Source organism: Rattus norvegicus, chromosome 2 (assembly GCF_036323735.1).
Source record: "Rattus norvegicus strain BN/NHsdMcwi chromosome 2, GRCr8, whole genome shotgun sequence".
NCBI lineage: Eukaryota > Metazoa > Chordata > Mammalia > Rodentia > Muridae > Rattus > Rattus norvegicus.
In genome coordinates, this window is record NC_086020.1 from 209,392,153 (window position 1) to 209,416,831 (window position 24,679).

The 24,679-nt window shown below is 36.2% G+C and overlaps 1 protein-coding gene across 5 annotated transcripts in view; it reads left to right on the top strand.

The window, feature by feature from the left end:
- Dpyd (dihydropyrimidine dehydrogenase) overlaps positions 1-24,679 on the top strand; it is an 865,876-nt gene that overhangs the window by 98,251 nt on the left and 742,946 nt on the right. For all 5 annotated transcript variants that reach the window (XR_005500378.2, XM_039103213.2, XM_039103214.2 and 2 more), the window contains exon 3: positions 8,747-8,829. Coding sequence is in view for 4 of the 5 variants with exons in the window: in XM_039103213.2 (XP_038959141.1) it covers positions 8,747-8,829 (83 nt within the window). In the remaining variant the exon portion in view is untranslated. The remainder of the gene's footprint in view (positions 1-8,746; positions 8,830-24,679) is intronic.

Sequence of the window (24,679 nt, forward strand, 5' to 3'; positions counted from 1 at the left end):
GAACCCAGTTCAAAGCCGTGTACTTGTGCAGAAAGTACTTTATGAACTATGGAATTTCCCCAACCCCAATACTTTTCCTTTGTCATGGTTTCAATCCATGACATTGTTAGAAAACACAGGTGTTTTCATAGAAGCATGTAGATTCCCAACCATTTGCATAACTTTAAACCTATATATTCCAAGCAGTAAAATTTCCTTAAGGAGTCTACTTCTTTTTAAAAGTTGTCTGTGGATCGTAAGATCACTATTTCAAATATTATATTTCAAATAGTGATCTTATTGACCTGCCTTTTAAGAGAATGTAAGTTATGAGAAATTATAAAAAATCATTAATTCTTGCTTATTCTATATAATTATAAAGTTTTCCCCAAGTGGGTTCAAGTATGATTACTGGATGACATAGGCTGGACGTGGTCCCCCTAATGTTGCTGGAGTCAAAGCCTGTGATAGGATGCTGTTACAAGTACCAAGCCAGTGTGCTATGATTCTGAGCAGGCAGGTGCCAGTCCATGATGTTCTCAGTGTTTGTTATTTATTTATTTATTTATTTATTTATTTATTTATTTATTTATTTATTATTTATTATTTTTTTCCTGACATTGTTGCTCCAGTACAGGAAGTGACTTTAAATGCATAAACTGATATCTTCAAAATCTGCTCTTAATTACAGTAGTGCAATTACCACACCTTGACAAGGCTATTAAAATTTAAACCGCACGTTTTCTGCAGCATGGCTGGTTTTAAAGACCATAGCTAAATGTAAAGGGATTCTTTTAAAAGAAAGAGCTTCAGATACAGTGCTGTGTAATTTTGCTAATCCCTGTTGGAAAATGTAAAGTCTCCAAAGCTTGCATAAAATAATAATCAACTAAACAAAAGCATTGTGAGACACACAGATTGATTTTTTTTTTGCTAGTATACAGATTTTTTTTGTTAAATACAGATGTGACCAGGAAATATACATGTATGAAAATTTATTGAAAAATATCCACGGCAATTACACGCAATTATTTGTTTCTATGTCTGGTTTAGAAACCCTCTCTGGGAAGGGATCCATTTAATAAGTGTGGTTTCATAGCAAGAATCAGTCATTTAAAGTTTGAAAAAGAGAAAGAAGTCCTTAGACCTAACAGAGATTCCCTTACAGTTAGCCGTAATAGTGCCAATTCCAAAGAAAGGAAGTTAAAAAAAAAGTGACCATAGAGGACATTTACAGTGCTTTCCATTAATTTTGAATATAGTGATTTAGAATTAGAAACCCTGAATTTCCAATTTTGATGCCATGTCTGATGATAGTAGTCAACGTAATTTGAATGGATTTTAGGCGAAAGTAATAATTTGAATTAAATAGCAAATTAGTTTGAATGAATAATCTCTATGACCATTCTTTTCTTCTTTCTTAAGAGTTTTTAATCCTTTAATTTGTTCCCACGCATCGATTATTTTCTTCCCTGCTTTTATATAGGTATTAGAACACAAGCAAATATAGACATTAACCAAATAAGTAATTGCACACACATTCAGTGGAATACTGTGAAAATTTAAACACTATTACAGTGTCAGTCTAGAGTAGCCATTCAACATAGACAGAAGAAGTACATTGCAAACTCTGTCACTCCAGTGGTTGAGTTTGAGGTTTGAAAGGCAACTTTGTGGCCAGTGTGAGGTTTTTTTCCCCCTTATTTAAAAAAAGAGATTGAATTTTATGAGTTCTGATGTTCTGCCTGCATGTATGCCTCTGTCTCATAAGAATTCCTGGTGAATGCAAGGCCAGGATAGGCATTGGATCCCATGGAACTGAAGTTACCAATTTTCGTGACTGGCCACGTGGGTGCAGGGCACTGAGTCAACTCTTCTAGAAGACTGGCCAGGTCTCTTACCCACTGAGCCACCTCTTCAGTCCCACTGGTGGCAGTGGTTAGGATTAAAGTTCTCTCTCTCGTTAAATGTAGCAAAAAAATCACCTTCGTTTTTCCTTTAGCACTCAGTATTCATCCTTCCGTCTTTTTACGGTACATAAAAGTAAGGGAACCAAGGAGATGATTGTAAGGAGTTAAAATAAATTAACGTAGAAAGTTTAGTGAATCTTTACCAACCATGTAGAGCAGACATAAATTTCAATAGTTGAAATTTATATATATATATATGTGAATTTTTGGATCATTCTTTATTTTGCATTATCTTTTTATTGCTAGTGATTATCTAGAAATCTCGTAACTTGATCTGGAGAGCCATCCTCTAGGTCGAAAGGCCTTGCTGCTCTCTCAGCAGCCCTGAGTTTGCTTTCTAGCTTCATCTCAGGTAGCCCCAACCACCTGTCAGTCAACCTCCAAGAGATCCAAAGTCTTTGGCTTCTGCAAGCATCTGCACTCCCAAGCTCAAAACCACGCAGGGACATAGGTACATACGCATAATTAAAAGAACAAAAATAAATCCTAAAAATTATAAACTCAAAATAGATGATACAAATATTCACATATCTTTTAAAAAGTATGACTCATTTGTGAAATATTTTGAAGACAGAAACAATTAAGCTATAAGTTAAAATTTGGAAAATAATAAATATGTTGAGTAAGAGAAAGACTCTGTTCCATGTTCCGAGATGGTGAATAGTTTTCTCATTACTAGTCTCCTGAATTTACTTGTTGTGCTGGCTACTGTGTTGTCAAATCAATACAAGCTCAAGTCATCATAGAGGAAGGGTCCTCAATTGAGGACCTAATCAAGCTATATGATACTGCACTGTAGGCAAGCCAGTAGGACATTTTCTTAATTAGTGATTAATGAAGGAGGGCCCGGCTCATGGTGGGCAGTGCCACCCCAGTGGGCCTGGGTTCTGTAAGAAAGGAGGATGAACAAGCAAAGGCAGAAATTCATAAGCTATGCCTCCTCATGGCCTTCGTTTGCATCAGCCCCTGCCTGCAGGCTCCTACTCTTCTTGTGTTCCGTTCCTCACAGCTTTGGATGATGAACTGGTATTCGAAACCTTTTCTTCCTCAAGTTGTTTTTGCTCACGTTGTTTCAGAACAGCAATATTAACCGTGACTACCGCATTTGTTTTCTATAATCAGGATATTTAATTTTAAAGTATCTTCTTAAAAATATTATGTTTTCTTGGAAGCACCAATTTATTAAAAATCCTTGTAATGGGTGTTTTTAATAAGTATAAGCAACTCATATTTAAAGTGCTTTATTTCTTTAACTTTGCTTAATGTTAAAAATTTAGTATTCTCTTAATTTTCACTCCTATAAGACTGCTGCATGAATGTCTTTATTAATCAGAATTGTTTAAAAGTTGAGCACTTTTATATAATATAAGAGAGGACACATTTTATAGTATAGTTACTTTGTATACATATATATGTGTGTGTATAAATACAAATATGTATACATATATGTATATATGAGATGTTGTTTTTGTTCTATTTTTCCACTTTTTTTCTGACTGCAAGTATTAAGGCCAAATATAAAAGAATATTAAAAATTAAGAACAATAGAGAAAAACTGGTTTTTACCTTGAGAGTCGAGATTCTAACCTGGCCTTGTGTTAGTGCAGGAGAATTGGAAAGATATATGTGTGCTGGTTATGGAGTCCAAAATATTCAGTTGTTCAATTTTCAAATTATTTCCAATCATATGCATATTGTCTTTGAATATCATCCAACCCTTCTGGGTGTAGTGCAGTGATTCTATAATTCCAAAACTCAGGAGGTAAAGGCAGTATGATCTGGATTTCCCAGTCATTCCCAGACTTCATAGTCATCCTCAGTGTCATAACTATTTGAGACACATTTTGATTGTAGAATCTGTCCCCAGACAAACCAATACAAAACCAAAAAAAAGTAATAAACATCCTATCTACAGGTAGAATATGTATAATTAACTTATTTTGGCACTAAACAATTATTAAAATCACACTCGGCCACATGAATGGTTCACTAGCCCACAGATTCAACTAAGTAACACCTCAAAACAAAAGCAAATGTGATAATGTCCATATATAATTGTAGTACTTGGTACACTGAGGTAGAATAATCTCAAATTTGAGACCTGTCTTAACAAGCCCCAAACTATAAACAAAAGAATAAAAAGCGAAAATAAAATGACCCCCCCCAATTTTGTGGCAAATAATTGCTATGTTATTTTGAAGCATGTTTAATTCTTGAACTGTAAATCCTTTAGATGATACTAAATTGTAATTCTTAACCAGAATTAAAACTCTTGAATTTATTCATTTTCAAGGATGTCTCTTAAATTTCAGTTATTTTTTTACATAATACCCCAAGCCATTAATGTTGTATTTATTAATGAAGCAGCATGATATCTCTCTATCAGTCTATCAGTCTGTCTGTCTATCTATCTATCTATCTATCTATCTATCTATCTATCTATCTATCTGTCATGCTAAGGTAAGAAAACATGCCATTTTCAGGCTTACTTAAAACCGTTTTATTGTTTTAATTTTGTGTATCTACTTAAGGGAACGTTCAAGAAGCTAATTAATTAGTGCATGGAAGACCCTTTTCGGCTTCCATTGCTGGAGAGTTTCGCTGCTATAGATTACTTTGCCTAATTTTAATATCACAGTGTTGCTGAAATATCTTGCACATACCATATAGTTCACCCTTTGAAATTACAATTGTACAGTTTTTAGTCTATTCAAAAGTGGCATCCTAATTACCTCAAATTCCAGGATATTTCCTTTTTATTTCCAAGAATTCAAATTCCCATTAGGAGATCCCACCTCGTTCTTTCTCCAGCCCTCGGCAACCACTAATCTGCTCTTTATTGATTTGCCCAGACTAGGTCTTTTATAAATGGAATTATAAAATGCTATCATTCATAGATGGCGTGTCCCACTTAGAATAATGTTTTGTGGCTCATCCCCAGCAGACAATGTTTGTGTCTTCACACTTTACAGGCAATAATAGGGACACCACACTGATTATCCCTTTGCCATTTTATCAATAACACAGTGAAAAATCTGTGTACACATTTTTCTGTGGAAATATGTTTGTATTTAATTATAATGCCACTATAACGAAAGTGTAATTGCCGGCCATATGACTCTGTTAATTATACTTGGATTATTCTTCCTTACCTTCTGAGACAGCAACAAATTGCTTTCAAATGAGCTAGCATCTTTGTGTTCAATGTGGCCAGATTGTGACCAAGAGAAAATGTCTCTCCTTGATGCTATCACCCTTCTCCCTGAGTTTATTGATCTCACTCTTCCTCCGAGTAATAATTATGTAGACATTTTTTCATTTCCATCACCATTCTGTGTTTTGGTTTGGAGACTATCTATTATGAAGTGTTTGCCCATTTAAGATATTAGGAGACAGAAGTTGTCTTAGTGAGTTCAGTTGTCACATGTTCTAGAGAAAAGTCTTCTGTCAAATATCAGTTTCTGTTTTCTCTGTGTGTTTATAACACCTTTGGTTAATTCAAAGTCAGAAAAAATGTCTCTCTTTGGAATGTTTTAAATTTTAGCTTTTGTTAGGTCTGTGGTTATTTTGACATGGTTTTGAATGCTGTGTTAGTCAGGAAGTCTGACTTTACTCCCTTGTGATATTACTACAGTTCTTAGCCTTCTTCACATTGTCTTGCTTTTATTTTTAAAAGTGAATTGATCATAGGTTTTAGAGTCAATTTGCATATATGTTGTATATTATATATACATATATATGTCTGCATATGTATAGGCTTATATTATGAATATACAAACTGTATACATGTTAACAGGTTTTGAAATTGAGCGTATAATTTAATAAGTTCACTCTGTTTCCCAAGCAGTTTTGGATATTCTATCCTTTGCCTTCAGGCTAACTGTGAGAAGAGTTTGTTAAATTAAAGAAACAAAAAAACCCAAGTGTAATTTTCTATGAATTGGATCATTGGGTCAATTCATAGAATAGAACCATCTTCATAATAGGAAGCCTTCCAGTTGATGGTAATGGAATTTTGTTCCATTTAAAAATCATTTAAGGAAAAAAACATAATTTTCTGTAGTTTTCAGGTGTTCGTTGAATTTATTCTTAAGCATTTCATTCTTTTTAATGTAATTCTTCCACATAGAATTATCAGTGCTCAGAGTATTCATTGTTGCCTGGGCCATTTGGGACTTGATACAAATGGAGTACGTCATCAATTAGATTATGGTGTCAGCTTGCCATCCAAGAAGCTCTCTCCTGAAGTGAGAAATTGCTTCCATTGGCCTGATCTATAAGTATGTCTATGGGGCATTTTTTGATGGCTAATTGATGGTGAGAGCCCCACCTACTCTGAGTGGTACCATCCCTGAAAAGTTGGGCTTGGGCTACATAAGGAAAGTCGCTGATGTAGCTAGAGGTAAGGCAGTAAGCAGGCTCCTTCCTGGTTCTGGCTTCAGTTCCTTCCTGCAGATTCCTGCATTGAGCTACTGCCCTGACTTCCCTTTGTTGCAGGCTTATTACCTGAGGTTCTGAAGCCCTTCCCTCCTGAAGCTGGTTAGCTTGGTCACAGTAACAGAGAAGCAAACTAAAGAAGGGCACCTTTGAGTGTGTTTTCTTTTATGTATCACTTCTTCGTTGGTACAATTTGAGGTGTTTCCATATTGCTTAACGTGTTTATAGTCGCTTATGCTTAGTGGTATGTAGTTTTTATTTAGGCTATGTGTATTATATCACATCCGTTTCAGCTCAATATGAAACTTTTTATCTTTACAGTTGGGACTATGGAACATTAACATTAATATTCTTTCACGAGACTTTGGACGAATACACCAAACATTATTTCAGGCGTAAAACAGCAGGGCCAGATACATGTGCAAATAGCGTGCTGTTGAAACTACAGCCGTCATTTTGGGAAGTGACTGTAATAGTTCGCAGGGCTATTACTCGTATAATGCTTTCCATACTAGAACAAAAACACTCTGCGGTACATCTTTTTCATTTTGCACATTTCCAACACTGAGTGGAGCTTAGTTATTCATGGCTTATGGTTTCCCTTTTCTGTTCAATAATCATGTAGAACTTGATGTTGGGTTTTTTTTTTTTTTTTTTTTTTTTTGGCTGTTTGAATTTTGTCACGAAAGATTGTTCCTGTACCATTTTTGTCACTTTCCATTTAGTTACTTTCCTATTATTATCTGTAGGGAAAATTATTTATTATAGCATGGATATAAGTATAATTAAGGTGTGTGTACCAGTACATGTATGGAAAATTGATCCATTGACCAGACTACTGTTGAGAAATAGATTCTGTAGGCACTGAAACTTAATTATGGGAAAGTGACTCCCAATGATAGATGGTATTTAAGAGAAATAGTATTTTATTGATATCCATATGATGTGATTTCCAGTCTTAAACCATATAAATGTCATCTCAAAGTCATGGCTTATTAAAAGGTGAAATACACAATTGCAAAGCTTCCTGAAAATGCTAAAAGAGGCATTACTGATTTTGAAGAATATTCAAATAAGTGGGTCATTAAAAGCACTAAACGCATAGTAGAAAACATAGTAAATTGAGCCTCATTAAATATAAAAACTTTTATATTCAAATTATTTTAGAAATTTCCTAGATTCCCATCATAAAATAATCTGGTTATGCATTAGGCTGATCTTTTTCTTAATTTGAGTTACACAAAAATGAGGCACTAAAGGTGAGGATGGTGAATTGGATACCAGAAGGTTGGAAATTAATTAACTCTTGTACGATTGGAAATCAATAATATAAGTTCTGTGCTGTTCTGAAATGCAGCATGTTCTTTTTATAACTTGGGAATAGAAATAATACATTCATAATTAAAATTTATTATCATTTACTTTTCAGTTTATAAAATTAGAACGCAAAAGCTAAAGAGAACCCTACATAAAACCAAGTTCAAACTATTTTTTGTTACCTAAATGTTTGAAAAGATTAAAATAAATACTCATTTTAGGCTAAAATTTGATATAAGTTCTATGTTTTTGATACTCATTGCATTATACAATTGTTGGTGTAAAGTGTACCATTAAATTAAGAATGTAGCTTATACATTAAATTTATTTTTAGAAAATCCAATGCAGTGGTACTGGTGTATTTACCTTTTTGGTAATACTGGTGATAGTAACCTTTTTGAGGTTTAAGTAGCCTGTGATGTATGGTCTTGACTTCATCTTCCTCAAAGACTAGATAGCATGACAATCAGGCTGATTTATTTTGAAATATAAATATGTGATTCATACGTACAGTTTAAAATATAGTATGTAAGGTTGTTCTGAGGCTCCAATTCTAAATTTAGATTAAAATTTGTAGCACGTTTTGTTGTTTGGCCCTCTCCGTTTTGGTACACATTACCTAATTTTGAACTGGTTCATTATCCCATACACTTATCAATATGATTTTTGAACTTACCTTTACTAATTTTTCTCTTTTAAATGTACAGAGGCTTTAATGAATTTGAGATTATTTTAGGCAACTAATTGCTACTCTGGAAAACCCTGGCAGTTTGGCTAGTTTTGTGTGACACTCATTTTTTTTTAACACCTATTTTGAAGAAAGTCTATTGAGAAGATTTCTCCTGCAGCTGCATCACCAGACTTGAGAGTTTGTGGCTGTTGAATTTCACCGTCGATTTTAATGAGTCCTACCCAATTAAGGCAGCGTGCCTATTTTTCATGAGCCTGCGATCAATACGATTGATTATATTTTTACATAACTGCATAGATGTAATTTTTTGGTGGGTGTGGGAAAATTAATTCACTGTTTTAATGTGTTGCAGACCTGTGAGAAGCTGGAGAATAATTTTGATGACATCAAGCACACGACTCTTGGTGAGCGAGGGGCTCTCCGAGAAGCAGTGAGGTAAGTCTGGGTCACCATAGCAACAGTCACAGATGTGGTAAAGAAAAAGTCATTCTTCATTATTGGGGGAACAAATGAGTTCATTGCCACCATTCAGCTCTGTTCTCTAAGGTATTAATTTGTCAGTGGAGAGGCTTCCCTTGAGGCTGCACTTTGGTTTTGAAGCTGCATAAATGTTAAGCCTCAGTGCACAGTAAAAAATGTAAATGTTTAATTTGTTACTTAAAATGCTTACGGGGTGTCTTGTTTTATATTTATACTAAATTGTGCGATTGAATGAAAATATTGTTCACCTAAATTCTGCCCGTGAGTTTAAAATAAACATTGTGTAAAGGTAGCCTAGCCCAGTACCATTTCCTAATTAAAAATTAATTTGAAAAGGTTTTTTTTATATTTCATCTTCTGTTCCATTTAATTTAAAAAGTATTTTTAAAGTGACTTCCATTACCTCAATATTTCAGAGCCCAGAACTACATCCAGTTGGATGTAAAGCTCTATTAATAGACTGGTTTGATTCACTTAACATTACTATTTTTATTTTCTCAGCACTCACTCCAGCCTTGGTATCTTTTTTTTAAATAACCTTTAATGAAGCATCCTTTAAATTCATTTGATCAAAATCAAAGAAAAATTTAACTACGCATTAACAATGTCCGAATAATAAGCTCATTAGCCCTAGAAAAAGGAAGTCACCAATAACAGTAGCACTAAAAGTTCCCAGCTTGAACCGTACAGTGGCACAGTCTTCTGCATTTCTGCAAGGTAGTGGTGTATTTTTTCTTTGTAATGTTACTTTTAAAAAAAATCTTAGTGTTCATTGATTTAAGATGGCTTTGAGATACTGAAAGTTAAAGCATGGGAACCAGGAAATCTAACAGCCTGGCTGCTGGTTTAAACACAATTTTGTTACTGCTTGCACACAGCTACCATATAGTTTAGTTTAGAAGCCACTCTCATTTAGCAACCTCCCTTTTACCATGCAAGCAGCAGGAGAAAGTAATTAAATTTAATAGAAGCTGCCCTCATTTTGAAGCCACTTCTATTTAAAACCACAGGGGGAGGTAATTAAATTTAATGGAAACAGTAGCTTCTACACAAAGATACATGGTACTTTTGTATAGATGATTATGATGTCACAAAAAGGGGAATAATATATTACTAGTGTGGAGGAGAAATTACCAGCTGGAGCAAGGAAACCTATTTTATTGTTAATGTCTTTACTAATAAAATAGAGGGAAAAATAAAACTGGGTATGCATTCGAGAATTTGTGTCTGTATAAAATGCACTGACAGTCCAAGAAAGTTTAAGGTACTGAAGATAATTTTATGTTAAAAATTTAAAAATAAATTGTGCTGTAGAAAAGTCTAGGGCAGAAATTATGAATGAACTCCTGTTTTAAAATATGTCCTGGATTCTGTACTGAAAACCACGGCGCCACTATAAATTGAACATGTCATTTATGTAGAGCTTATAATTTTGGATATGTGAAGTGTGCATACTAATATCTATTTAGAAACCAATTATTTTGGCAATTTAATTTCTATTCATCTTGAAATAAACACGTTGAAAAACAGGAAGACAAAGAGGATGCCAGCTCTCATGCTTTTGAATAAAAGAACTGAAGACCAAAAACACAGAGAGGATTGAAAAGGGCCACGTGAATGGATGTGGATGTGAATGGGGAAACACAATGAATGCGAGAACTTGCGAGCACTGGGGGAGATCTGTCCTCAAGAAAAACCAAGTTGAATTGTAGGAGAACTGCACATAAAAAAGATTATTATTAAATTCTGCCAATTTTAAAAATCAGTGCTATTTGTGCTGCCCAGAGAGATCTTCCTCCTAGAGAAGAAGTCGGAATGAATGGATGCGGGTGGGGACACAGCATTAATTAAGTAGTTGGGGTGACCTCTGACCACCCATGCAGTGAGTAGGGCAGCAGTCCAGATAATTTAATTCAGAATTTAATCACATGGTGGTGAAATGCACTTGTTTCCTTAGGCTGAATATTTTACGTGTCCACATACACATATGCATGCACACATTTTAATGCCTGAAGACACCAGATGCAGTGAAATAATTTTCCAACCGGTAGCCTTAGATGGTGTAGTATCATGTCTGTGGGCATCTTCTGTTTTTAATACATTGGGAGCTCATTCTTTCACATGAAAAGATCTAGACAGAGGAGACCACAAATGGAATTCAAGAAAATTCAAGAAGAAAAAAGATGCGTGGCTCTCTCATTTGCGATCAGTTCTTCTTCATGTGAAGAATGGCTGGACCAGCACCAAACACAGGCAAGTGAAGAAAGTCTCTGAGGCTAAAGAACAGTGTTTTAAGAGAGAATAGTATAGAGGAAAGGAAATGACACTGGATTGTCAACAGCAAGGCTGTGTGGAAGCCAAACTTGAATTTTTGGCCAATTAAAAAAAAAACACAACAATACGTACAGATGGACTTTTTTGATCAATAACAATTTTTTTTATGTCATTAATTCATAAGCAGAAATGGAATGGTAAGAGTTTTACTAGGACAGTGAGAGCACCAGGACCCCAGAACAGGTTTGGATAGCAACTGACAGGTAGAAATAACTTAGGCAAGCCTCAGTTAGCAAAAGAACTGACATCAGCAGACTCTGTGAAGATATTTTTGTTAGAACATGATGCAGATCAACTTCATATAGAATCTACTGTTCTGTAAAAAAACTGAATTGATATTATTTCAAGGAATCATTTTTTTTGGGATATTAATAATGTGGGGTATAAAACTAAAATAAATTCATTGTTCTGTGGAGGTAGAGTACAGGTAGAAAGTACCTTGTAGGGCTAGAGACCATCATTTGCCTTGTTATAAAATGTTACCTTCACATCTGTAACACAGCAGGTGATGATTACAGACCCAGAGGATGCCGGTTGTGACCTTGGGGAACTAGTCATTCAGGGGACGTGGAGGCTAGCAAGATCAGCTCTTCAGGCTGCATACTTGAATTCCACTCTGCTCCCACGTGGGTTGGCTTGGCAATGGAAGCACTGTCCCCATCAGTTCATCTCTGCATCAGCCCTTCAGTGACTTCAGGGGTCCACAAGGGTACCCTTGTTCTGAGAATGTATAACTCAGGGTGGATGGAGGTGAGAAAGGACTATATCAGACCAGGCTGGAGTTGACAGACTGACCTGGGCTCTTGTCCTGGGGCCTTTCTTCTCTTCGGCATTCCCTGTTCTACTAAGCTTCTGCATCTGTGCATTTAGAGAGGAGTCAGCTGGTTCTTAGCCCTCTGTGTCCTCATCCAACTTTCTTCTAGGCTAGTCTTTGGTATGCATCTTCATTCTGCTCCTTTTCAGTTTGTGGATTGTTTTAATGCTGTCAGGATTCTAGGTGTAATGATATCTTTAGCCTGAATTCTTCTATGTAAAATATAGGAATTACAGCTTTTTCAATGGAATATTCTGGCCAAATAACACATTGGATGAGCATAGTAAGAGCGAGGGAACGGAAGGAGAAAGGGAGGTAGGGAAGCAGAGGAAGAGCGGAAGTGTTCATCTTAGGTAGTTAAATATTTCACTTAAAGAATTCTCGTGACTGTGGCTTGGATGGTACTTCCTCAAAGGAAAGTTTTATGTTGCCAAGGTGATGCGTGATGGACTTACAGTGACGGTGTTCCAGTGATCAGATAGGCCACTGTGAGGCAAGACCATTGCGGTGCACATCAGATGTGGGTGTGTTCTCTTCCTTATGAAGATGGCAGAAAAGGTCTCTTCACATTACCCAGTGTAAACTCCAAGCTAACAAGAGTGGGTTGATATAAAAGAGACAAAATGAGTATTCTTCTCTAAGTCTTTATTTGTTTCTAAATATCTTAAGAGTATCAAACAAAAAAACAAAACAAAACAAAAAACAAACCCTCAAACAAACAAACAAACAACAACAATACCCTAAGAAGGAAAAAGAGGTCGGAGTAGAGCTCCGTGGGAGAGCAGTTGATTCAATCTGCATGACTCAGAGGAGAAGCTCTCAATATAGTTCAACTTTGAAGAAGACTGTGAGATGGATTGTCTTTAAAGTAAACCTAGGAACTCACAAGGTTTTCTTTGTACTATAGTGAGTCAGTGGTGCTCATGACAGTGATCCCTACAAGGATCTAGGGAAGTTACTCAGATAAAGCACTCCAATCATTCAGAGCATGTAGAACCACTTAATAAATGATATCAACTTTTGCTGTTTTAAAACTGAAATCACTTCATATTCTTATATCTAATGGTTGAAGCAAATTTCACATGTACTAAGGAACTAAATGAAATAAAAATGAGTAGATCCCTATTCCAGTGAATTGTGGAAGTGACCCCTTTTTCAAGGTGTGATGAGTGAAGATAGTAAAGCAAATATTATTGTAAATAATCAAAGCCTTTGAATACATTAAAAAATCTCCTATAAATGGGACAAGACCAACAAAATTTAAAGGCTTCTGTAAACTAAATTCCAATTTGTACAACCAATTCAATACAGTACACCACTGAAAAAGTGTGATTCAGATTCTCAGACATATTCAGAGAGTATTTCGTCTGGCAGACAAAAAGTATAAACTTTAAAAAAATATATGCATAATTTTTGCAAGTGGCTATTACTGCAGTTCAGTGGGCAGAGTGGTTCTGAGTGCTAATCCAGTCATTCTCGGGGTATCAAAGGTTATGAAGAATGAAATTTACTGATGCATTGAGGAGGGAAGTGTCAAGAAGAACCTTAACATAAACATGCCCTTTTTTATTAATTTACCACCTACAAATACATTATATAGAAGTCATAAAAATTATGGGAAATCTGAAAATTTTTTAAGTTAATGGACTATAACATTAATCCAATTGAATATGACTTACTTGTGTCATCGACCATAATATCAGCTTTATTTTACCTTTTTGTACACTGGGATTGAAAAACTCTTAGGTTTGAAGTGAGGCGTGAGAATAAGAAGGGCATAACAAATGTATGAAAATTCATAGGGGCTGGGGATTTAGCTCAGTGGTAGAGCGCTTGCCTAGGAAGCGCAAGGCCCTGGGTTCGGTCCCCAGCTCCGAAAAAAAGAACCAAAAAAAAAAAATTCATAATAAGATACCAAGTTTTACCATGCTTCTACACCCATTTCTACATGTTTTCTTTTACTAGCATGAAGTACTTGTTTACAATAGTTTGCTCCAGTCATAGATGTTTATGGAACTGATTTGGGAGTTTCACTGTAGTCTTCACATGTAAAATACCATAACCATAATATGTGCTTTTCCACCATACACCCTAGGACTTCTTTCCTTGGGAGTCTTCTACAAACTTTGTGAAAATGATGAAATTAAAGACACATATCCAAGCACAAGAAAAAAAACCTGACACAATCGCCAGTTCAGGTCTTTGGTCCCCTGTATGATGTTGTTAGGAGTTACTTTGTGCCTTTCTTCCAGAGCGTTTTTTTGCCTGTCTCAGCTGATTCTACCCTCTTATCACTTCAAGGTGATTTGATTTCTGTACTTTAATATTGGGTGCCTGTCTTGGACCTGTAAATCAAGTCTGAGTCTAACAGGCAAGGTGAGGCCTTTTTACACATGTGTCTACTTCAACTACCACAGGCAGAACTGAACAATGAGTACCAAGTGGTTGGTACATGGAAAGAATACATATTAAAACTGAATAGCGTGAGAAACAGAGAAGTTAAAGTCTGCAAAATAATGTGATGTAGAATATAGTATCTTAAGGGGGGGGGGGGTATCTTAACATGCTGTGGAAGCCATGAGCAAGGACTAAAGGACTCTGTAGAAATGTCGGTTGGTTGGGTTTAAGGGCATAGCTCTAAGAATCACTAACTGGAGAACAAAACTCTCCAGTTGTTGAAGGAGCAGGCCGCTGGGTGCAGGCTGCTGCTTCTGGATCTTTATTATGGAGAGGAGCTGCCAGGACATGAGGAACTGAGTCTTTCTCTCTTTGCTAGGCTTCATCACGTGTTGGGATTCTTGTCACTAGGTGGAGATGTTGAGTCGTACAATTTATGTTTGCTGGCTTTTTTTCTGGTGTGTGTAATAGAATTTGAAGGTGCAATGGAAACTCAGCATAGAGGCAGAGTCAAGAAATCTATTCTAACCATGTCAATTTAGAGAGCGCTATCTAGGAGATACAATCAGTCTACCTGTCGTTTGAATCCAAAGGTTAAAACTGCTGTAATGCTCTTGATTCTTTACTTTGGATTATTAGAGTTGGCAGAAATAGGAATAATGATGTAAACTTCATATAGGAAGATTGAGTTTCACAGGACATTTGGTAACAAGGAGAAATTACTTATGTTTCTGACCTCATCATGTCTCTATGTAGGAAGCTGAGCATGTCTTTAATCTCCACCCTGTTTCCCCCCCATCTTGAATGGCGGGGAGATATGATGCCAACTGATAATTTATTTCACGTTTGGTTGAACTTAACTTCTGCTTTACCAATTCATTGTATCCCTTAATGAACTAGAATTTCTTACTGGACTTCCACCATGATCCGAACAAAGAATTACCTTGTGGAGAAATTGTGTTCGTCTAAATAAGATCATTATTACTGTCCCACTTGTCATGTTTAGGGGGTAAACATATATGTCTATAGATATGTGTGTAATTATGTATTGTGATGTGTTTACATTGTTACATGTATACAGTGTGTATATGCAAAAGGCAGGCCTTCTCCAAGTCAAAGAAAATTTGCAGTATGAGAGCCTGAAGGTATAGAGAATTCACTTTGGGTTTTCTGTATGTGCATTCTGGTTGCAAGCATACATTCAGGTTCCATCAAATTAAGTTTTAATAATTAAAAAAAGAATTTTAAAATATCTCATTTCAGCAAATAACAAAATGTAACCAATGACTAGAAAGCTTAAAAAAAAAAAAAGAAAAATGAAGACGGATTCAAAAAGAATATAAAATAAATGAGAAAAGGTTAACCAAAGCTTGAAAATGAAAATGGTAGGTTATACAAGTAATAGGTGAAGAAAATTTCTCTTTAAAATTATAAATATCTTATATGATGCTGTCTATGGCTTTAGGAGGTTAAATATTGTAGCATATTTGTGTTAAGCATCTTCAGGAATACACATCACTCCTATATACAGGCATTTGTGTGCCTTGAAAAATATAATATGTAATCATATTCATAGATAAAATGCCAGCACTCTTCTATTTCAATTGAAATTTCATACTATTTTACCCAAACTTTCTCTCACTGGCTTCAACAAAATGATCATCACTCCAACCCCTTCTGCAAATCAAAGAGTGCGAATGTCCTCTCTTGGAGCAGAACTTCATCCTGTCCATTTCTGTTATTTTGGCAGAGTTACTTCAAGGTGAACAGTAATTTTTTTGACCTGGTTTCTGTCATCTAGCACATGAATAAGAACTCTAGATGATGACCTTTAGATATTCTGGAATCTTCAGACAAAATTATATCATGGGCTATATAGTTAATGATGTGTTTACTAGAATAAGCATCAATGGTAAGTAGTCAGCAAATGCATATAGTTAATCCCATGAGATAATGCAATGTAGGTAATTAATTTCATGTTAACTGTACAGAGTAAATACCATTGCATGCCTACACACATGCTTACACACATAAATGTTTTCTATTGCTTGCTTATAACATACACAAATACTAAGGCTTTTTATTCACACAACTTTGTTGGGGAGATTGAAAGCAATTTCAGATGGCTTGTTTAATTTTTACCATTCATGGGGCATAAAATAAAGTATAGTATTGCAAAACTTACTAATGTTTATTAAAATCATGAACATGCTCAGGAATTGAGCATGCTTCTAAATTCTTTATAGATTTGGTCTCAATTTAGTATACATTTTAATATCTGTTGTTATTTTATATGACTGGATTCTTTGTCTGCAGGTATATATGCCCATATGTGCCTTCAGGGCCCACAGAATCCAGAAGAGGGCGTCAGCTCTCCCATAAGTGGAATTACAGATGGTTGTAGGCTGCCAGTTGAGTGCATAAAATTATTTCTGTTTCTAATTCCATCCTATCTCAATTTAGGAACCTAAGGATACCAAACTCGAGTCCTGTGTAATAGTCCTAGACACCCTTGACCACCAAACCTTTTTCTAGCCCCAAGATATAAATTTAGAATATTTTTAAAGCACAGTATTGTTTTCACTACTTTAACATTTAATGAGGAGTCCAATGTGATGAATATTGATTCTATAATTTCCAGTTAGAAATTCTGCAAAAATTTAGCACCAAGAAAATCAAATGCAAGTTAATTTTTTTATAAAGCTCATTGTCCTAACAGAGGAATTAGTATGTCCAACCTGATATGAGTGCTGTATTCTAAGCACTCCTTGATTAAGAGCATCATTTTTAGTACAAAAAGGAACCCTCACTATTTTGGATGTCTTTTATGACTAATTTCCTACATTTGGAATAATAACACCATTCAGATAACTTACTGGAATTAGTCTACTGACAAGACGATCCGTAGAAATATAGGAAATACAAGGCCAGGATTTTCCCTCCAGTTCTTAAAAAAGACAGCTTTAAAAAAAACAGAGCAGTGGTCCTCAACCTCTGGAACCAGACCCTGGAGTACCTTTCACAGGGCTCGCCTAAGACCAAGTGGAAACACAGATATTTACATTACAAATTCCTAACAGTAGCAACATTACAGTTAGAAAAGAGTAACGCAAACACTTTTATGGTTTGGGGTCACCACAACAGAAGAACTGTACTAAAGAGTAACAAACTGTACTAAGCAGTCCCAGGAGTACTGGGACGGCTCTCACTAGGACGAAGGGAGGCAGCTCTGGTTCGCTACCAAAGAGTTGTGAGAAGAGGAGCTAAGTTCTTCCTCCAGAATGCTGATCATCCGAGATACAGAATTTGAATGAGCAGCTAATAGCTAAAATTATTTAGGAGATAAAAATTGGTACTGTGAGGATTAGCGCTAATTTTAAGTATCCATAATTGAAGTGGCGCATTATGATTTTAATGTTTTGATAATCTTGTTAACAAGCTGTTGTGTATACACTATCATATTTTAATGTAGTTACAGAGCTTAAGTAAACCATAACGTAAATTGCTTTTTGAATCAGGCTTTTACAAGTGGGAAATTAGTGGTTTACATGTTTTGAATATGTATTTTGTAATTATATTTGGCATGTTCTACAACTTAAGGAGAATAATAGAATGGCTTTATAGATAATACACTATTGTTTAGGAAAACACATTGGGGTTTTTTTTAATCCACTTTCATCAATCTGGGTGCATTTTATAATGTGCTAACAGGGAATAGATGGCTTTTATGATTTCCCCAAATCGTCTCCTATAGACAGTTTACATTGACACTCCTGTCAGACTTTCATTTCTTTTTGTCCATTTAGTTTAAATTTTTAAAATGAAATTTACATTATTCTTAAGAACGTGCAAATCAAAAACATCCCACAACTAAATTAACACAGCCACATATACAAGCCCTTGCCTAGACCAAAAATCTATACATCTTAGTGAATTTTTATGTACTTAGGGTAGCCATTCTGAATCCAGGGAGACTCATTTTCGTTTTACACATATACTATAAATCACAGATTCATGCCAGTATCCAGCAGGAAACATGAAAAAAACTTCCTGTCCAAGTCATCACTAGGAAAATAGTGGGCCTCCTGTCTTCTTGATGATTCCTATACCTTTCACCTGTATTCGTCCTTCATCATCCAGCGTTACCCTTTATTTTTCTCCATATATGTTACACGACACACACACACACACACACACACACACACACACACACACACACGTGTAGGGTCTGCGTATAAGGAAGAACATGTGTTCCTTTTTCATTTTTCCTTCCTCTGAATCTGAACAGCTTCCCTTAACCTTACACAGTCTAAGTCCACACTTTTTCCTGGAATTATGTGATTTCAGTTGTATTTAGAGCTTAAAATTTTTTTTGTACATGTAGAATTTATTACTTATTTATCTGTCGATGGACTAGGTTCCTTTCACTTCCTTGCTCTAAGGAATAGAATTACAATCAAAACAGTGGTACAAATAACGCCACGGTAAGATACGGTACCCTCTGGGCATCTTCCTGGGAGTGAAGTAGCTGGGTTCTACTGTCGGTCTACTTTTAATTATCTTTTAGGAACTCCAAACTTATTTTCATAATTGCAGTAATTATATTCAGTGTTTCTCTTATCCTGTATCTTCACCAAAACTTGTCGATTTTTTTTATGATTGCCTTTCTGCTGGAATGAGGTGGGATATCATAGTATTTTTAATTTGTATTTCCTTGATGACTAGTGATGTTGACTAGTTTTTAGAGTACATTTTTGAACACTTATGTTTCTTTGGTTGAAAACTTCATTTCATTTACCACTTACTGATTGGTGGTTTTATTTCCTTGGTACTTAAATTCTTTGTAAATTCTAGATATTGGCATCTCCTCTCTCATATACCAGTATGTTTCATTGAAAAGGAAATTAACATTTTATTCAGTATTTTAAGTCACTATGTTATATATTAAATTCTCTTCATTACCGTCCTGTATGTACTCTGGAAGCAAACAAATTTTCACATAAAAGATAGTAAGTTATATTCTTGTTTTGAATTTGTGGACGGGCAAGGTAACAAATAGTCCAAAACAGAAGTAAGCAGACTATTTTACACCAAAGACTGCTTGACAACTATTATTATTATTATTTTCAGCATCCTGAATCATTTGCTTGCTATAGCTAGACTCCAGGCAAACAATGTACCTACAGCCATGTGAAGAGAATTGTCTTTACAAAAACAAAGAAAATCAGTCAGCCCACTGCAATGGACTCAGGAGTTTGTAGTCTACTCAGGCTTGGTTGGGGAAAAATTTGATCTAAATGCATTATAATAAACTCAAAGAAATGTTTGAAAAATGTATCAAGAATCTGCGATTGTATCTCATGGACTAAAACACATTGATGTCATCTAACTTTTGTATCAACCTGGCTAAAGAAGTTATATACAGTTATATACAACCTGACTTATGAGTTATTATCTCCCAATTTCTGGGATGTTCCATGAAAATGAATTGCTCATTGAAGAAAATAAACAAACTTAAATATTGATTAAATAATATAGCTTATAACATTATCAATATAAATCGAGGTGAAGAATAAGTATCAGGTCCCTGAATTAGTGAGCATAAATTTTATGTCAGACATATGTGGTTTATACTTTAACGGTGAAACAACCATGTGGTGAAGCAATGTAATGTTACTCACAGTAGCTCACCACAATGCGGCAGCTCTGAAGAGAGGCAGTTAGGTGGAGAACCAATGCTCGACTCAACCCATATGTGATGTCTGGGACATGCTCACACAAATGCTTGGGGTGCATCTTGTAGTCCAGAGCTCTAACCCTTTACATATTATGTACACATAGGACCATCTAAACACACACTTCTAAAAACCAATTAATGAACATTTGCTTGACAAACCAGCAATAATGGACACAAAAAATATTTAGGGAATATTTTAGCGTGAATTGAGTTCATATTTTGAATACTTTGATCGCTTTCTCTCTCTCTGCCTCCATCCCTCTTTCTCTCTCTAAGTTCTCGGGGTTCAAGGTGCCAAAGTTCCTGGTTTTATATTTATTTTCTTCGTCATGACTTCATTTTATGATATCTGGGAAAGCCTTGCTTCTATGAAAGGTAGGCCCCTTCGCTGCCTTCTCTGTGGGAGAAATCTTGTTTACTCTAGTCTTTTAGAAAGTTCTCTTAATTATCCCTCTCCTGTAACACAGCCCACCTTTACAATTAAATATACATCTATAAACATGCCTGTTTATGTATATTCTATTTCAAAATATGTAAACAAAATCTTAATATTATTCCCTCTCTGGGTTCTAGTTCACTTGATTCCCATTCTTTCCTCTCTCCCTCTCTTTCACCCTCTCTCCCTTCCTTGTTCCCCACTTCACTCCCACACTCCTATTTTGCTCTCTCCCCCTTTGCTTCCTCTTTTTCCAGTTTTTGAGATATGAGCTCACACTTTAGCCCAGGCTTGCCTTGATTTTCATGTCAGCTTCATGCCTCAGTCTCCAAAGTGGGATTCTAGGCCTGAGCGACCATATCTGTGTATATGGTGGAATATACATTTGTGTGCATGTGTGTGTGTGTGTGTGTGTGTGTGTGTGTGTGTGTGTGCGTGTGTACATTTGCACGTGCACATACACATTTATATGTAGGCTAAAAGAGCACAGCGATTTAGCAAAACTGCCTGGCCAGCAAGCTCTAGGAAGCCCCCCATTTCAGTTTCCCACAATTTAGAAACCCCTGCTCCACCAGCTTTTGAGCGGATTCGAGGGCTCAGAACTCGTCCTCGTGCTCATAGAGGACATGGCCTGTCTGGCCTCCTTCCATCAGCCCAGCTTCAGTATGACCTTGTTAAGCAGGGCTGAGTTAAAGACTCTGTGAAGGATGTCAGCAACTAGTAAAAAGAAGGAAATTGTCATTTAGAGCCAGATTAATTTCTCTTGGAGTGCCTTTAGTCAGAAATTTCTAATTGGTTTTGTATATCTCTGTCAAAAGTTATAAAAATAGCATTGATTTACTACCATATTAGAGAAATGCCACATTAATCTAATAAAATTGTGGGTATTTTATCACCTAATATATAGTATACATAAAGATCACATAGCTAAATGAATAAGCAGTTTATATATTTAAATGTATAAATAATGAATCTATATTCATTTGCACAGAGATTCAATCTTTATGTTTTCTGAGGAGCCTAAAATATTAAGTTTTCAGCACTTGCAAACTTTTGCCTTATAGGCTTGTATTTGGTCCTCTCCCATTCAAGGCCCATTACTTTGGCCGAGTATAGAAGTATTAACAGTAATTTTATTTAGAGCTCTTCTGTAAAGTCAGCTTTCACTGGAAATAGGTGTTTGTCACTGAGCAACAAAGATAATCCTTTTAGTCAATATCTCTCCTATGTTTACAGAAACAATTATCTCCCCGTATCTTCCTTTAACTTTCATGAGCATTCAGAGTAATCCCTTTCCCCTTGTAGTTGGGGAAGAGACATGATTTACAGCCAGTTTAATTACTGGCTGGCATTGTATTTGTCATTGTCATATTTTTCCCTTCATATTTCATTTTCCCTTCATCCCCTTATATGTTGTTTGTAATTCCATAGTCTGCGAAGGAATATTCCTTGAGACCTTTCTCAACCCGAAGTGAGAATCTGTTTAACATTTCAACATCTTACATTAAAAAGATGTTTGGGATTTTACACATTCTTATACTTTATAGTGAAACAAGGATACACACACACACACACACACACACACACACACACACACAATCTTCATGAAAGAAAAAGCTAATTTGACACATGAAGATAAATGACTGCATATGAATTAAACATATTTACAAATTGCAAAGAATGGGGAGCTGGTTGTTTCCATACATTGTGGCCTGGCAATTATTCCATGAAAAGTCATCATTCTAAAATGAAAAAGTATCATTATTTTGTATCAATACAAGACTTGTTGCAATTCATAAGTACTCAAGATTTTTACACAATCTTTTACTTTTGTAAAATTTCATATCTGATTTTCATGTGTGTTACCATTTTTTGTCACACATATTTGTATAAATGCTCTACCTATTTTAGAGTACTAGAAAGCCTTATGAAACTTACATTATTAGCAAGTTAAGAAGTTTATGTGACTCTGGAAGTATATGTCTTCATACATGTACATGTACAATATATTTAATATGACGACCTATAAAAGTGGAGTGTTAAATTACTGAACATTTTAGGATCATGAATAAATGTGTGTTAGACACTGCCTTTAAGAATGTATGACCTAATGTGTTACCCAGATTATTCAAGTTCATATTGTTGTATTACTAATCTGATACTCATTTCAAAAAGTGCACTTTAAAAATAAGAATCAAAAAAAGTCCAAAAAATCCCCCAAGAAATCCTCAGTATTTAAAACATTATACTCATACACATATAGCTTATTCAACATAGATACACAGACACACAGACACTCAGACACACACAGATACTCAGACACACACACACATACACACATACACACACACACACACACACACACACACACACACACCCCAGATGTGACATAATTCACAAGTGACCATTTTTTAAACATTTTTTTATTTACTTTTACACTCGAAGATTTTGTTCCCTTCCTGGTCCACCCTCCAACTGGTCCACATCCCATAACTCCTCCCCATTACCCATCTCCTGTCTCCATCCTCCACCTTACCAGACCTCTAAACTTCCTGGGGTCTTCAGTTTCTTGAGGGTTAGGTGCATATTCTCTGACTGAACCCAGACCTGGGAGTCCTCTGCTGTATGTGTTGGAGGCCTCATCTCAGCTGGTGTATGCTGCCTGGTTGATGATCCAGTGTCTGAGAGATCTCAGGGGTCCAGGGTAATTGAGGCTGCTGATCCTCCTACAAGATTACCCTCCTCCTCAGCTGTTTCCAGGTTTTCCCTAACTCAACAGAGGGGTCAGCAGCTTCTGTTCATTGGTTGGATGCACATACCTGCATCTGACTCTTTCAGCTGCTTGTTGAGTCTTTTGGAGGGCAGTAATGATAGGTCCCTTTTTGTGAGCTCTCCATAGCCTCAGTAATGCTGTCATGTTGTGGGGCCTCCCCTTGAGCTGGATCCCACTTTGGGCCGGTCACTGGGCCTTCTTTTCCTCAGGTTCTTTTCCATTTCCATCCCTGCAGTTCTTCCAGACAGGAAGAATTATTGGTCAGAGTTTTGACTGTGGGATAGACACTCCATCCCCCCCCTCCTACTTGATGCCCTGTCTTTTTGCTAGAGGTAGGCTCAACAAGTTCCCTCCCCACTGTAGGGCATTTCATCTAAGATACCCCAATTTGAATCCTGAGTGTTTCTCACTTTTCATGTCTCTGGTACATTCTGGAGGGTCCAACCTCCTTTCTCCCAAGGTCTCCTGTTTTCATTCTTTCTGCTGGCCCTCGGGGCTTCTGTCCTTTCTGCATACCCAATATCAGATCATATTCCTCTCTCTCCCAACCCCCATCCCCTTTCCATTCCCTGTCCCTCTCTCGTTCTCCTCTTATAGTTGCTTTCTTCTCCCTCCCAAGAGGGACTGAGGTGTCCTCACTTGGGCCCTTCAGGTTGTTGACCCTTTTGAGTTCTGTGGACTCTACCTTAGGTATTCTGCCCTTTTGAAGGGGGGCTAATATACACTAATTAGTGAGAAAATACCATGCATGTCCTTTTGGTTCTGAGTTACATCAGGATGATATTTTCTAGTTCCATCCATTTGCCTGCAAAACTCAGGATGTCCTCGTTCTTAGTAGCTGAGTAGTATTCCATTGTGCAAATGAGCAACATCTTCTGTAACCATTCTTCTGTGGGACATCTGGGTTGTTCCCAGCTTCTGGCTATCACAAATAAGGCTGCTTTGAACATAGTGGAACACGTGCCCCTGTGGCATGGTGGGGCATCTTTTGGGTATATTCCCAAAAGTGATATTTCTGGGTCTTTAGGTAGGTCTATTTCCAATTTTCTGAGGAACTCCCAAATTCATTTCCAGAGTGATTGTACCAGTTTGCAATCCGGCCAGCCATGGAGGAGTGATTCTCTTTCTCCACCTCCTTGCCAACATGTGTTGTCACATGTGTTCTTAGTCATTCTGACAAGTGTAAGGTGGAAATCTCAGGGTCGTTTTGATTTGCATTTCTCTGACCACTAAGGACTTTGAACATTTCTTTAGGTGCTTCTCAGTTATTTGAGATTCTTTTGTTGTGAATTCTTGGTTTAGTTCTATACCCCA